This window comes from Mytilus galloprovincialis, chromosome 10 (assembly GCF_965363235.1).
Source record: "Mytilus galloprovincialis chromosome 10, xbMytGall1.hap1.1, whole genome shotgun sequence".
In the NCBI taxonomy this organism is placed as follows: domain Eukaryota; kingdom Metazoa; phylum Mollusca; class Bivalvia; order Mytilida; family Mytilidae; genus Mytilus; species Mytilus galloprovincialis.
Genome location: NC_134847.1, coordinates 32,168,254 through 32,182,499, shown reverse-complemented (window position 1 = coordinate 32,182,499; position 14,246 = coordinate 32,168,254). Strand labels below are relative to the sequence as shown.

Below are 14,246 nucleotides of genomic sequence, written 5' to 3'. Positions count from 1 at the left end.
GTACCGATATCATAGTCAGGAGACTGTAATTCAGTTCTTATCGTTTGTTGTGTTTTCGTTTATTTTTTCGCACTTTAATTTGGCTGTGAGTTTTCTCGTTTTAGTTGTTTTACATTTGTTATTTTGTGGCCTCTCATAGCTGACTATGCTGTATGGGCTTTGCTCACTGTTGAATGCCGTACAGTGGCCTATAGTTGTTAAAATTTCTGTGTCATTTGGTCTTTTGTGAAGAGTTTACTCATTGGCAATCATACTACACCTTGTTGTTTGTAAATATCACAAATTAAATATAAAAAATGCATAGACAGTCTAGAAAAGCCAGACCTGTTGTCAGGTCAATAGCACAGAGTATCTCTGGGACCATTAAGTGTCATAACTCTATAGCAGAGTATATGTAGTTTCTATGTGTCCATTAGATTACACGTCAGTATCACATTTCTTGGTTTAGTGAGCTTCTAAATAACGGAAAAAAATCAGTATGTGGTCTTAAACTTTTAAATTTCATGCGAGATGCCTAATGTTCAGACATTTTTGTTTTTAAAAAGTATTTATCAAAGTCAAACGACAATCAATTAATTTTTTTTTTCGTGCAATAAAATTTGTTATTATGGCCGGATCCAGGATATTTCAAAGACTGAAAGAGGGTGTACATTTTGTAGTTCCCGATAATTGAATTTATACTGACGAGCGGAGCGATGCGAAAAATAATTTGGACGATTATACGCTAACAAATTTGTATAGATATTGTGGAAAACATGTGATTTTCAAAATTATTAAGCGATCGAAAGGGGGAGTACGCCCTCTACCACTACATATCATCGAATGCACGTTTAGGTATCGATGGAAAACATTAGTATAGGTAAAGACGAAAAAGTACTATTAGATAAAATCAATGATATGAATTTCTGCCCACATTAAATAATCTTCAATTAAATTATAGAATTATTTTTTTAATAGTCGAGTACACCTTCTACATTCGGTGTGTTGGAATCTACTTTAAACTTGAAACTTGTAAAAACAATAAAAAGGCAACCTTCTCGCTTCGGAATTCATTATTTTAATATTTTCATGCTAAATTTGGTTTTGGTAGCTTTGAAAATTCATTATTCGAGAAGAACTAAAATATTGGTCAAGTGAAATGACAAGAAATGACGGGTGTATTTGATTTAATAGAAATTCCCAACTTACTTTAATATTCCATTATAATATTTGTGTCAATAAAATCATTCAAAGTTTAGTGACAAAATATTAAAAGATTAAAAAAAATAATTGGGTTAATTTTTATTAAAGTATATTCCAGAAAACAATGCATGTTAAAAGATCAAAACATGCATGCAGTGTATGCTCCTTTCAGTCATGCTTCAATGCAATAAGACGAAATACGTTGAGTTAGGTCGGTTATAGCGAGTAAAGTCATTTTATTTGAAATCTCTATAACGTAACTAAATACTCCAAAAAATGACAAAGTTAAACTATCTCCAAAAAGAGCAAATATTAAAATACAATCAAAACCCGGACCACATGCACACCTTTGATATATGTATAAACAGACAGCAAAGTAAAAACATCCTAGGATTCTAACTGTAAGAGGAGTTATGCGGAATAACTATATATCCATAATAAGACGGACGGGTGGAAGAAGGGACAGACGGACAGAATGACAGGGGTAAAACAATTTATCTTATCTAATAATCTTACCTCCTATACATTTCCAGGAATATGATTGGTTAAAAGCGTCCGCGTGCAAACCGTGTACATTTGATATTAGGTTAGTAGGGAGGCGGGGCTTATCTCATACACGGTTAGTAGTGGAGTTACGTCCCTTTATATTCCATATAAGGTAAGAAGGGGGTGGGGCTTATTTCATACACGGTTAGTAATGGTGTTATGTTCTTTATTAAAACAAAACGGTACTGAGAAAAAATCTTAAAAGTTCCAACAGACGAAGAAATTGATGATTAAGATTGAAATAAATTCATAAAACACATTTAAACCTTACAATTCGTTATTGTTGGCATCTGTTTTTGTAGGATCAATGAAAGTATTTTCTTAATGCTAACAGTATTGAAAACTTGCTCATTTTGAGAATCACTAGTCTTAATTTCACACGTTCAGATAGTCGGTAAGATAAATTAGTTACATAGTGTGCTAGTGACGTAATACGGTCACTAGCACACTATGTAACTAATAATGCCCCCAAACTTTATTTGCGGGGCATAAAAAATACCATAGGGACTATACAATTATTGCCTTACATATGTATATAAGATTTTGAATGATTGCACATGAGACAAAAATCGACCCGGACCGCTTTCAAATGTGCATAAATAAGCCAAAAAGATAAAAGACAGGCGGGTTGACCAACTACCCCACCTGATCTTTTAGAATTTATATAACTACAAATGTACGAGTTGTGGGAAAACGTTAAAATACTATCATGTGTCCTGTCTTTGTGATTTGTATGTTCAAAAAGCGATTTTAATAAGTCTGTTGACATTTTTTCTTAACATAAAATTGAAAAAAAACGTAATATTTTTATTTCGTTTATTTCGACATGTCAACAACTATTCAGCTGATTTTAATTTAGTGATGGTATACATATGTACACAGAGCCTTCAATGCCTCTAAAGTTTCTTTCCCCGAAGGAATAATCTCTTTCGCCGGAAGTAAGAAGCCATATTGTCCTTTATCTCGAAGCTCTACACCGTACGAATATTTGACCTTTTCAGCTCCATATGTCCAGTCGGCACTACTTCCACTTGCAACATCTACAAACATAAAACAAGTTGCTATAAAAAAAAAAAGAAAAGCAACACGCGAACCAAATACCGCTAACTTGTTTTAACTTTCGTTTATATGAAATTGATAATGAAAATGGAAAATGTGTCAAAGAGACAACAACCCAACCAAAGAGCATGAGTATGTATAAAACATTTGTCATCGAGATTTCTGGAATGTTTGATCCTTATGTTTTTGTTATCTTCTACAAAGTTAACCATTTACAACGGCTAGAGTCTAGTCAATTCTGACTAAATTCTGTTATAAACATGGACCCTAAACTGCAAATGTAAGACACATTTATCTTGTCGTTCTCTTTCATTTCAAAAGTCTACTCGAAATTTTGGTTAATTTGCTATAAATTGTGTGTTAAGGGATGACCTTGCTGATCAGCTAAGCTTAGCGTGGATATGAGGCGATGGAACAAACAACAGAAAAGAAAAAGATTCTTTTTATTTTTGCACAAACTTGACCGGTGATATAAGCTCGTGTTGTTCAGTATTCGTTTTTTTTTATGAAAATGTTTCACATTCTTCTTAATGTTTTCGTCTTTTTTGTTTTTTTTTGGCCATGACATTGTCTCAAGCTTTAGTTTTCTAGTCAACATGTTTGTGTAAGAGCCAGCAGAAGCCTGCATCCGCGTGCGGGATTTTCTCGCTGTGTTGAAGACCCATTGGTGGCCTTCGGTTGTTTTCTGCTCTTTGACATATTCTCCATTTCCGTTCTCAATTTTATTGTACATTTAAAAACGATGCATTGTCTAACATTTCAGTTCTAAAAATGAGCTATTCAAGTATCTATTTTGATAGTTTAACTATTGTATCCGTGAGTCCGGCTCATAATGCAGCGGAAGCTTGCAACTAATGGCATTACACATATGACATATAGACGGGAAACACTTAATACACATATCCATTCAAGCAAACGGTGATTAGGTGTTATGTTACATCCAGGTTCTTTTTTCGGTGGTGGATAGTCGTGTCAATATTAATGCAAATCATTCATCATCTTATTTTCTTAAAGTGCCAATGAGACAACTCTCCATCCAAGTCACAATTTGTAAATTAATGTATTTTTTACAATTATAGGACAAAGTACGGTAATTAACACGGAGCGTTGGCTCACACCAAACAGCAAACTATTAAGGACCCCAAAATTAAATTACTAGTGTAAAACCATTCAAACAGGAAAACCAATGGTTTAGACTATATAAAAATCAAGAAACGAGAAACACTTAATATGAACCACATCAACACACGACAACTACTGAACATCAAATTCCTTGTAAGAAAATGATACTTACAAATAATATTAGCTATGCTACCATGTTCATATTTTGTTCCATAGTCCACTTGTAATGCATCGCACGCAGCCTTAGCTCCTGCATTCTGAAAATGTAAAACACCTCAGTACAATTTACCAAAATTCCGAAAAAAGCGAAAACGAAAACTAATTACTGCTACATCTGTAACGTCAACTTCTGATGATCCATGGTCCGTATAAGTATATTAAAAGAAACTGGCAGTTTCTGAATACCAGTTTAACACGTAATTAAGAAAAAATGTAAAATGATTAAACATGTAAGTTAACATAAAAAAAAATCCAAAAAAAAAATCGGCAAACTTGTTTCAGCAGTGGTTTAATTACTAATTTTTATTGATAGTGGAGCACGTGCGCATATTACCAGGAAAGATTAAAAATGAAACTTAATTAGAAAGCCTTCAAAAGTATTTTCACTGTTTTAAAACATTTTTAATCGTGGATATGAAGGTAGACTGTAATTTATTTCATCTCCAAATGATGCCGTAATTGTAAAATGTCATCCCATTTTGTGATTGTCTCGCTATTGAGATTTTTAGAGGAAATTTAAATTGATTGTTAAAATTAAGACCTTATAATGAATAATTGAATCATGGTATGTGTTTGTCTTAAAGAAATCAATATAAAGTCCATCATAAGCTGTTCGGGTCATCAAACACAAAACATTAAAACTACAATAAACAGATAATCGAATGACACGTTTAATAGTCGTCTTTAACATTATACTTCCTTGTAGGGTAAGATTAATTTTCCATTGATGATTAGTATAAGGTTACGTGAGGGGATAGGAGGGGTCCTGACCCCCCGAAATCCCATCATATAGGGGTGTCGAAGTAATAACATAACCACAAATTAGTTTGCAAACATAATCGCATAATCTTAAATCATTTTTTTAAACAAGATAATCCAATAATCAAAACAATACAGTCCAAGATTATCAGAATAATGAAAAAAACACATAATCATAAAATTTTTGGTCTTGTTATAAAATAATCACTATACAAACGGCCAAGTAAACACATAATTAGAAACTCCACGGGGAGGCTCGTTTAAGGGGCACTCATTTAAAAACACCTTTGAAAATTTCATATAAATTACCTGATCTTCGTAATCTGCTGGTAGTTTCTTTGTCCATCCCCAGGGAGTCATCCAGAGTTGGGAAAAACTATGGAAATCAATGAAAGCTTTAATGGTGCCCTTTTGTTCAGTAATAAAATCGGCCACAGCCTTCACCTCTACCTCTGAGAAAGCTGATGGGCCACAGTATGTATCAGAACACGGTTCCTTACTTGCTCCTTCCTCTAAAATAGTACAAATTTAATGAATTTAATGCGACTGTTATACAAGTGAGAGGTTTAGCTAGCTATAAAACCAGGTTTAACCCACAATTTCTACACAAGAAAATGCCTGTACTAAGTCAGGAATGTGACAGTTGTTATCCATTCGTTTAATTTGATGTGTTTGAACTTTTGATTTTGCCTTTAATTTGATTGGAGACTTTCCGTTTGGATTTTTAGTTCTAGTTTTGATAAAAAGTTGGATATTTAATGTACAGTTAGTAAAGAGATCCGTTATATAAAGGCCTCAATTCTATTACAGTAAATTGCCAATGAGACAACTATCCACCAAATTTTATAAAGACATAATTTTTAAATCCCCTTCAAGCTGGTTGGAACATAAATGAATATTCTTATTTCGAAGACCAGTTATTACATACATGTATGGCAATAACGGCATAACACACTAATATATTCATAATTTCGAAGATCAGTTTGTTCATATGACAGTAACGGCAAAACAAACTAATGAATATTCACCTGAAAGACCAGTTTGTACATAGGACAGTAACGGCAAAACAAACTGATGAATATTCATGATTTCGAAGATCAGTTTGTACATAATATGGCAGTAACGGCACAACAAACTAATGAATATTCATAATTTCGAAGACCAGTTTGTACATAACAGAACAACAAACTAAAGCCTTCTCTCTAAAGTCTTGATCCCTTTACAAAAACATTTTTACCTTTTCTGAATCCATACATTAGTGGCCCAGTTTTGCTGCATTACTATATTACAGGTTCTTTATGAAAGTTTAATACTTATTTTGATCAGAGATATAGAAGAAAAAAATCCATTTACTAATAGATTTGTTGTTCTAATAGGATTACGTGGCGACATGAGACTGGCTTTAATCTAACAGTTGAATGTTGAGATTTAAGAACAAAAATGAAAATCATTTGAAATCTCAAATTAGAAGAAAGCTTATTGAGAAGAAAAAATCTTCATTGAGCTTAAGGAAGTTCGCTCCTCAGTTTCAAAATAACGAGCTTTTCATAACACTAGTAAATATTGAATGGGGTTTAATAAAGGAACCAAAAAAGCAAAACAATTATATATAGGTTAATGTGCTTGTTTTGGAAATATTACCTATTGGAATTTCGGCGGAAAAATGTTCTCTCTTGATTTTTCATAGCTTTATCATTGACAAGTTAAAGTTCTCAAAAACTATTAAAAAATAACAAAGATTTTATAAGACTTTTACAGATGGCTTATAATTATACACATAAAAGATTTTTAAATAGAAAAATGGGGTCAATTGGCATTTTTTTTTAAGGCATTCAAATGGATAAAACTAGAGAATTCCCAAAATCTGACAAAAAGTTAACAATAAAAATTATGACATGCGAACATCGTTAATTAAGTGCGGACCTTTTGTCATCATTTTCGCAAAATAAAATTGACCCCTGTGTTCAATAACTCGATATTTCTAACTTTCCAATTTGGTCAGACTCTTTTAATCATATGCATTTGCTTTGTAAATGAATGTTTTTCATTGGACAATTTTATAAACAGATTTTCCTAATTATTATATTTTATGATAAATTGGAATTCAAACTTGTGTATCGTATCTTTTGTTGTTTTGTATACTTACTACACCATTCATAATCCCAGTTCCGGTTAGGATCAACGCCAAAACATGCGCCATGTTTAGATCGAGTCTTCCTCCAGTTTCTATTCTGTCAAAATCAAACACAAATTCTGTTTTATTTCGTTCTTTATTATTGTTTAATTTTCTATTGTTTATTTTTCCAATTTTTTAGATAGTGTGTGAAGGGATATCGCAGAGCGTTGTTTGTTCTTACAAAAAAAAAAAAAAAAAAAAAAAAACCACAAAAACCAAGATTTGCATTATAAGCAAATAAGTTTGATTTTGTATGTATGTTTATAATTTTCATGCAAATTTTCAAGTTCGTGTGTGAAGGGATAGTGTATTGTTGTTCTAACAAAATAAGAACAAGATCTGCATTATAAGTTTGATTTTCTATGATGCTTACATAAGTTGTCAAAAAAAGCTATCAATGCTAAGGAAAATTACAATTACATTAGATATACAAATTGAAAAAAACAGTTTACTTAAAAAAAAAAAGGCTAAATATGCTTAAACCTTGAGTTAGCTAGCTTCTTAAAGTACTTTTCACGCTTTGGCTATATAATTAATAAAATAATATACCACCAAAGACATCCTTTATTTCATTGTTCGAGTAAGGGTTAACCTCGTTGGTAGCAGCACTGTGCATTTTGATAGGTGTTTTACTTGTAGTGCATGATGGAAAATTTAAAGTTTGAGATTCGCACGTAAAACTGGGAACACTTATATATATATTGAAACCTATAAGAAAATAATTGCATCTTTTAAAGAGATTTACTATAGGCAGAAATATTATTTTCAGTGGTTGTCGTTTGTTGATGAGGATCATAAGTTAATGATTTTAATATAGATCAGTCCGTTGTTTTTCCTGTTTCAAATGTTTTACACTAGACTCATTTTGGTGCTCTGTATAGCTTGCTGTTCGGTGTGAATCAATGCTCCGTGTTGAAGGCCGTACTTCGACCTGTAATGGTTAACATGTACCAAGGCTATTACAAATTGTGACTTGATGGTGATTTGTCTCATTGTCACTCATACCACACCTTCTTATATTTATATCTAATAAAACACGAGCATGTCTAACTAAACGTACAGGGGAAACAACTTGTTTGTGTTTTGACAAAATTCTTAATTGCATTGTATTTAACAATTATATGAATTACCGTCGTCCATGTATACTCGTAACCATCCACATTAAACACTGGTAATATGTACCACGTGTAGGAATCAACAATGTCTGTTATCTTGGCGTCTATTCCATATCGGTCTAACATCTAAAATAGAGAATTATATTGTTTATAAAGCTTGCAACTTTAGGAATTGTCATTAACATCTTTCTCTCTGGCCTATTTGACTTCTTGGTCAACCAATGCATTCACTATTAGTGTACATATTAAATGCCAGTTTGCTAATTTATAGTATGACGAAAAGTAATAATTCATGTTTTTTTTCAAATTTTTCTATATAGCTTTATTACATTTTTTGGCCGCCGAAAATGTATTAAATTTATACATTTGCACACAATTCATTTCTGCATTTAATGTTGCAGAATATTCAGTCTTCTCTCGTTGCAAAGTTATTTTTGTTTAGTTCTAATCAGGCCAAGGTATACATTTCCAAAGTCATCCTCCCCTTCTTTCTCCCTTCTCATAAAACCAAATGGTTGTCCCCTAACCTCATACTTTAAATAATATCTTATTACCTGACCAGTCATGTAGATAACGGTAGCCGGCGATATCCATTCCCTGGCATGGATTCCACCCTCCATGAAAAAGCCATCCTTTTGTTTCACTTTCCCTGTATCAATCTGTATGTAACAAATTAAACAATAAATTATGTTTATACGTATATATCAATATCAAACGATCATCGATAGGGATACTACATCAGAAATAATACGGAGCCTCAGATTTAAGTCGTTTTACAAGTGCTTTGGTTTTTTTACAAAAAAATTCTTATTTGTTTTTCCCACTTACAAAACAATAAACTAAGACGATACATATTAACTATTTATAATTATAGTGTGCTGGTGGTTTGTACCACAGGACTGTGTAAGCGTCTAGTGTGGTTAGGGCCATAGACTCTCTATCACCGCTGGCTAGTCTGCTCTGTAGGTGAAAAGAAAGCCGAGTGTGTCAGTCTTTCCTGCCAGTACATAGCCTCTACACTATTCAAGACTTCTACAATGCCTCCCGTGACAGCACATGGTAACTAGGATCGTGCATCCTAGGCATTATTGTAGAGGATCTCGGAGCAACAAGGGCCCTAGAGTTGCAGTGTGTAGGCCCATTGGCGCGTAGAAACGCCCTTGCATTCATCAACCTTGTCCCAACTATGGGTAAATAGTACCACTGCCTTGTGGTTAGATCTAAGAAGATCAAAGGCTATGGGAGCTGACCCAGAAAGAAAAACCGGGAAGATGGAACCCGTCAGCCATGGTTGGCAATCGTTTATGTGAAAGAAAACCCAGACACCAAAATTCTATCTTGCAGGTAGTAGGTTTCTCGCATGGCTAATCACCAGGCAGAGTAAAAAATAATAAAAAAAAACTGATTACGGAAACCATAGTGGCCTCATCTGCAAATGCGCACGAAGAGGATTAAGATAAGATAAGATACATTTCAAATATCTTTAATTATAGTAACTGAATTTGATTTCTTTTAAAATACATTAACATTAATTTTAAAGTATTGGTCATTAGAATACATACACAATTATACCGGAGTTATGTGTATGACCTTAAACTAGGATTTTGAACAGAACGCAAAACGGCTTACAAGCTTCTATAACTTGGATATTGTATTTCAAATCCCGATGAAAAGATACATGTTATTGGCCTTAAACTAATTTTCAGTTATTGTGAGTATTCATAGATCTGTACTTTGTGTTTGTTGCGTTTCGTTTTCGTTTTCGTTTTTGTGTGCATTGTATCGATGTAATGAGTGCATTCCTTTTCAAATAATTTCACGGGTTGTTCTTATGTGTTACTGGTACAACACTGTACAAGGTTATAAGGATGGTGGGACAGCAAAAAAAGTCCCTTACTGACACATTCTATATGAACCTGGCACTAGTAAAGAGCATGATGTTTAGTGGTTGTCGTATGTTGCTGTATTGCATATGTGTGTTTTGTTTAAGATGTTATTTTTTCGTTACATCGTTGTACATTTATTAATGGTGTTATTTCAGGCATTTTTTTACAATGCAGTATGGGTTTTGTTTTTTATTGTTGCTATACGGGGGAAGAGTTTGGCAATCAAACCAAATTTTCTTGTTTGTTAAAACAATATGCTAGTAACGTTACGCCATTTGATTATTGGTTAAATCTGTTTGCATGACCTAAGTCCATTATGACATATTATAACCTGTCCAGTCTTGCTGTGATCCCTAGTAAACCAAATTTTACATGACTTGTGTTTATCGTTAACACCAGATAGTGAACTTTGAATGGCTTTAATGTCTTTTCGTCGAAATGTACCTAATAAAAGCAATTGTTTGTTTTCTTCATTTTTTTAGACACATTGACCTACTTTTAAAGAACATGCACACATAATATGTAGGTTGCTAATAAAATTATCTGCTTCTAATCATGTACGTGTATCTTAAATAAACAAAGCCACACATGTTACGATATCAGTTTGTGTGACTTCTGTGTGATTACTTTGAGTATATGTACCTTGATTAAGCGGATAGTCCGGCCTTCAAATGATTTCCCGATTTCTATCGCTTTAGTGATATTGGCGTAGACTGTGGTTACATTCGTTATCCAATCATTTATCTACAACATCCAAATACAAATAAGACAAACTAAATCTTTTATCGTCTATTTTTGTTTGACCTTTTTATTGGGTTGTTGTCCCATTTACATTAACTCTCAAATCTTTCATATGGTCAAATTACAACCTTGTTCAGGAATTTCTAGAAAGCTTGATGTCATTAAATAAAAAGATATCAGGTTGACGAATAATCTTTCTTTGGTCTTTTTATATTTATACTTTTTTAATTTTAAGAACATAATGAGATGGGTTATTACTAAGATTTTAAGTCGATAACACCAATTTCTGGGATTTTATCATTGTTGAAGGCCATTCGATTGAATATTATTGCATGCATCCACTTAATTTGAAGTCTGGAAGATAATTGTCTCGTTTGAAATCATATCACTTCTCCTTAGTTTTTATACAAGTATGTATACGTAAATCAAAACAAAAAAGATAATAAACAATCCGTATAATTTACAAAGTCGTTTGTACAATAATCTTATTAGAAACTTACATCAGCGAGATTATGGTATTCCCCGTAGTTAAATAGTGCAGCTTTCCCTTTTGGAGAAAATTTTAGGTCAACTTGATTTTGCTGGTCAATATAGTGCTGTACATTGTCCATAACTAACCGAGTTTCCATTCCTACCAATCGAAAAGTTCCTATGAATTTACTTTTTGGAGGCAAGGAAATATGAACAGGGATATTAATTCCCCTTGGTGGCACCCAAAAATCTATTTCGTCATGTTTAGATTCTTTGTACATTTCTTGTAAAATACGCAGCTGTAAGCTTGTCTTTGGAACCACATCGTACATTTGAAACCTGCAATCGTAATTATATATTTAACCATTAAACAAAGGCTGTGGATACATTATTATTCGTGGGATATAAATTTTCATAGATTTCATGAGTAAAAATTAATCTCAAATTCAAATGTTCAAACTAATACCAATGTTCTATGGTATTTTATTCAGATTTTGGTAAAACCATGAAACTAAATATCCACGAAAAGCATTATTTTCTCAATCCCCGAATATTGATACCAACATTAATAAATGAACTCATAGCAATTCTTTTTATAAAAATATTTTGTGTCAAACTAGAACATGTAGAACTGGATTTGGACATACTAACATTGATATCATAGTATGCAATTTGCATCTTTCCAAGTTTTAGCATTTCAAAAGACCGTAGAATATTATCAATTAAAGCTGAAAATAATATTAATACAATAAAATTTAGAATGGAAATGGGGAATGTGTCAGAGAGACAACAACCCGACCATAGAACAGACAACAGCAGAAGGTCACCAACAGGTCTTCAATGCAGCGAGAAATTCCCGCAGCCGGAGGCGTCCTTCAGCTGGCCCCTAAACAAATATATATACTAATATATATACTAGTTCAGTGTTAATGAACGCCATACTTAACTCCAAATTGTACACAAGAAACTAAAATTAAAAATAATACAAGACTAACAAAGGCCAGAGGCTCCTGACTTGGGACAGGCGCAAAAATGCGGCGGGGTTAAATATGTTTATGAGATTTCAACCCTCCCCCTTTAGCTTTAGCCTATGTAGAAAGTATATTAAAACAAACCCGTTGGGTAGGATTTCGAGAAACTCTACTTTTAAAGTCACATGACTATTTTTGTTTGATATATTTACATGATTTCTATACATTTGTACTTGCTTTTGCCTATATTGTAAAAACTTTTTAAAAATATTAATTATTGATTTTTGTTAAAATTGTGAGAAATGAAACGAAAAGTTAAATACAAGCAGGTGACGTAATAATTACACCCTGGTCGACTCATCTATCTTACTTTCTTTTTGTTTCATGTGTTTTCTCCCGAATATGCATGACATATTTGCCACTGGACGTAAAGCTAAAACGAAAATCAACCAGGAGATGACAGCTGCGTTGTAGAAAACGCTAGCGCTGTCACTATGTGTAAGAATACAAGACTTACCCATGGTAGGATATTTTGGCGTCAGCTAGCGCCCAAACAGCTAAGCACATATAAATTATTATTAGCCTCATTATTAGCCGTTAAAGCTGTTGAAATATATCACAATAACTGATCATCAGTAATCATTTATTAACTTTTGTTATGTAATCTTATTCAAAATTAAATATTTGACAAGGAAGATAATCAAAAGGACGTTGGGAAAAGTCTGAAAAATGTAATTTAATATGATCTGTAAAGTCACGGATATCATCGAATGGTTATAAAAGTATTTAAAAACTCATAGGTAACCGAATGTAAAAGTAAAATAAATTTAATCAGTATTTAAATTCAAAACCAAAAAGGAAGTTTAAAGTAAACCTTCGGAGACCTTTTTTGTTTACCTTGTGACCACGTGTGATTGGTCACAAGATGACAGTAGAAATGCTATCTCATTGATTTACATTACTTGAAATACTTCAAACGTTTAATTAATAATTTTATGTTGTTTTTTTCATAAAAAACACACACTTGTGCAAACATAGTGGCGGATCTAGGGGGAGGGTTCCGGGGTTCGAAACCTCCCTTTTTGTTTGGACGATCAAAAAAATGCATTCGAATGGTGACATATATAGTTGGAATCCCCCCCTTTGTCCTAGGTTGGGACTCCCCTTTTTTAAACGGCTGGATCCGCCCCTAACACATACAGACAAAATGACTTTTACCCAAAAAACGATATAAGGATAAGACTTAGGAATGGGAAAAATCCAAATTTGTGCCGAACATCCTTATGAATTGTGCTGAACCCTTATATCGCTCTGATGTCAAATTGACGGATAGATGAGTCAGGGCTTGAGTGTTGTTTGTTTGCACGTGCGAATAAGTACAACAGTGCCCGTATGCACAAAGCTACTTAAGTTGAGATTTCTCCAGACGGAATTTTTTTAATGTCCTCGATAAATTGGTACAACGATTGGATATTTTAACTAACGTGGTTTTCTGCATATCAGCCCTTAAGTCCAAATAACTTGATTTAGTCTCAGTTTTCAGTCTTTCTGTGAAATATGATACAAGTTGATATCGGCATGAAGTTACGTGTATGCTCCTGTGTTCCTAGAAATGATGAAAACTCGACGTTGACTTTCAATGTAGGTAACGTGTCAAACACGAAAGTAATTCAAAATATTTTAAAGATTTAAATTACCTTTGTATCATATGAAAACAATCCGTGGGGAATACACATCATAATTACATTATATGTTTCCTTTGGGACACTATCAGGGGACAAGGAGATTGCAAAAAGGAAATAGATCCAAAAGAAAAGAGAGATTACAAATAAGATTATTATACCTCAGTATGTTTTTTTTTCAATATAAAAAATAATGAAATAGTTGTGACAGACTATTTGCCAGTCAATATTTTCAAAGACTATTACCCCGGTTAATAGTTCATTGTTTTTAACCTTAGATATTTCAAATTTGCACCAGCAACAACAATATTGTATTT

At 33.0% G+C, this 14,246-nt stretch overlaps 1 protein-coding gene across 1 annotated transcript; it reads right to left on the bottom strand.

Moving 5' to 3' along the window:
• Positions 1-2,530: 2,530 nt before the first annotated feature.
• On the bottom strand, positions 2,531-12,921 carry LOC143047386 (carboxypeptidase B-like). The gene is made up of 9 exons (XM_076220416.1): positions 12,765-12,921; positions 11,306-11,615; positions 10,707-10,808; positions 8,733-8,837; positions 8,194-8,304; positions 7,034-7,118; positions 5,197-5,399; positions 4,082-4,166; positions 2,531-2,768 (listed from the first exon to the last, which is right to left on the bottom strand). The coding sequence occupies exons 1-9, from the start codon at positions 12,833-12,835 to the stop codon at positions 2,584-2,586; spliced, it is 1,257 nt and encodes a 418-aa protein (XP_076076531.1). The 5' UTR covers positions 12,836-12,921; the 3' UTR covers positions 2,531-2,583.
• Positions 12,922-14,246: the final 1,325 nt, after the last annotated feature.

Bases quoted from the DNA above. Each gene is read 5' to 3' on its own strand.
- LOC143047386 (XM_076220416.1), bottom strand. From the start codon at position 12,835: ATGAGGCTAATAATAATTTATATGTGCTTAGCTGTTTGGGCGCTAGCT. The intron at 4,167-5,196 runs GTAATTTATATG...TTACATTTTCAG, and splicing joins CAGCAGATTACGAAGATCAG to AATGCAGGAGCTAAGGCTGC. The intron at 2,769-4,081 runs GTAAGTATCATT...TTATGTTTGTAG, and splicing joins TAGCATAGCTAATATTATTT to ATGTTGCAAGTGGAAGTAGT.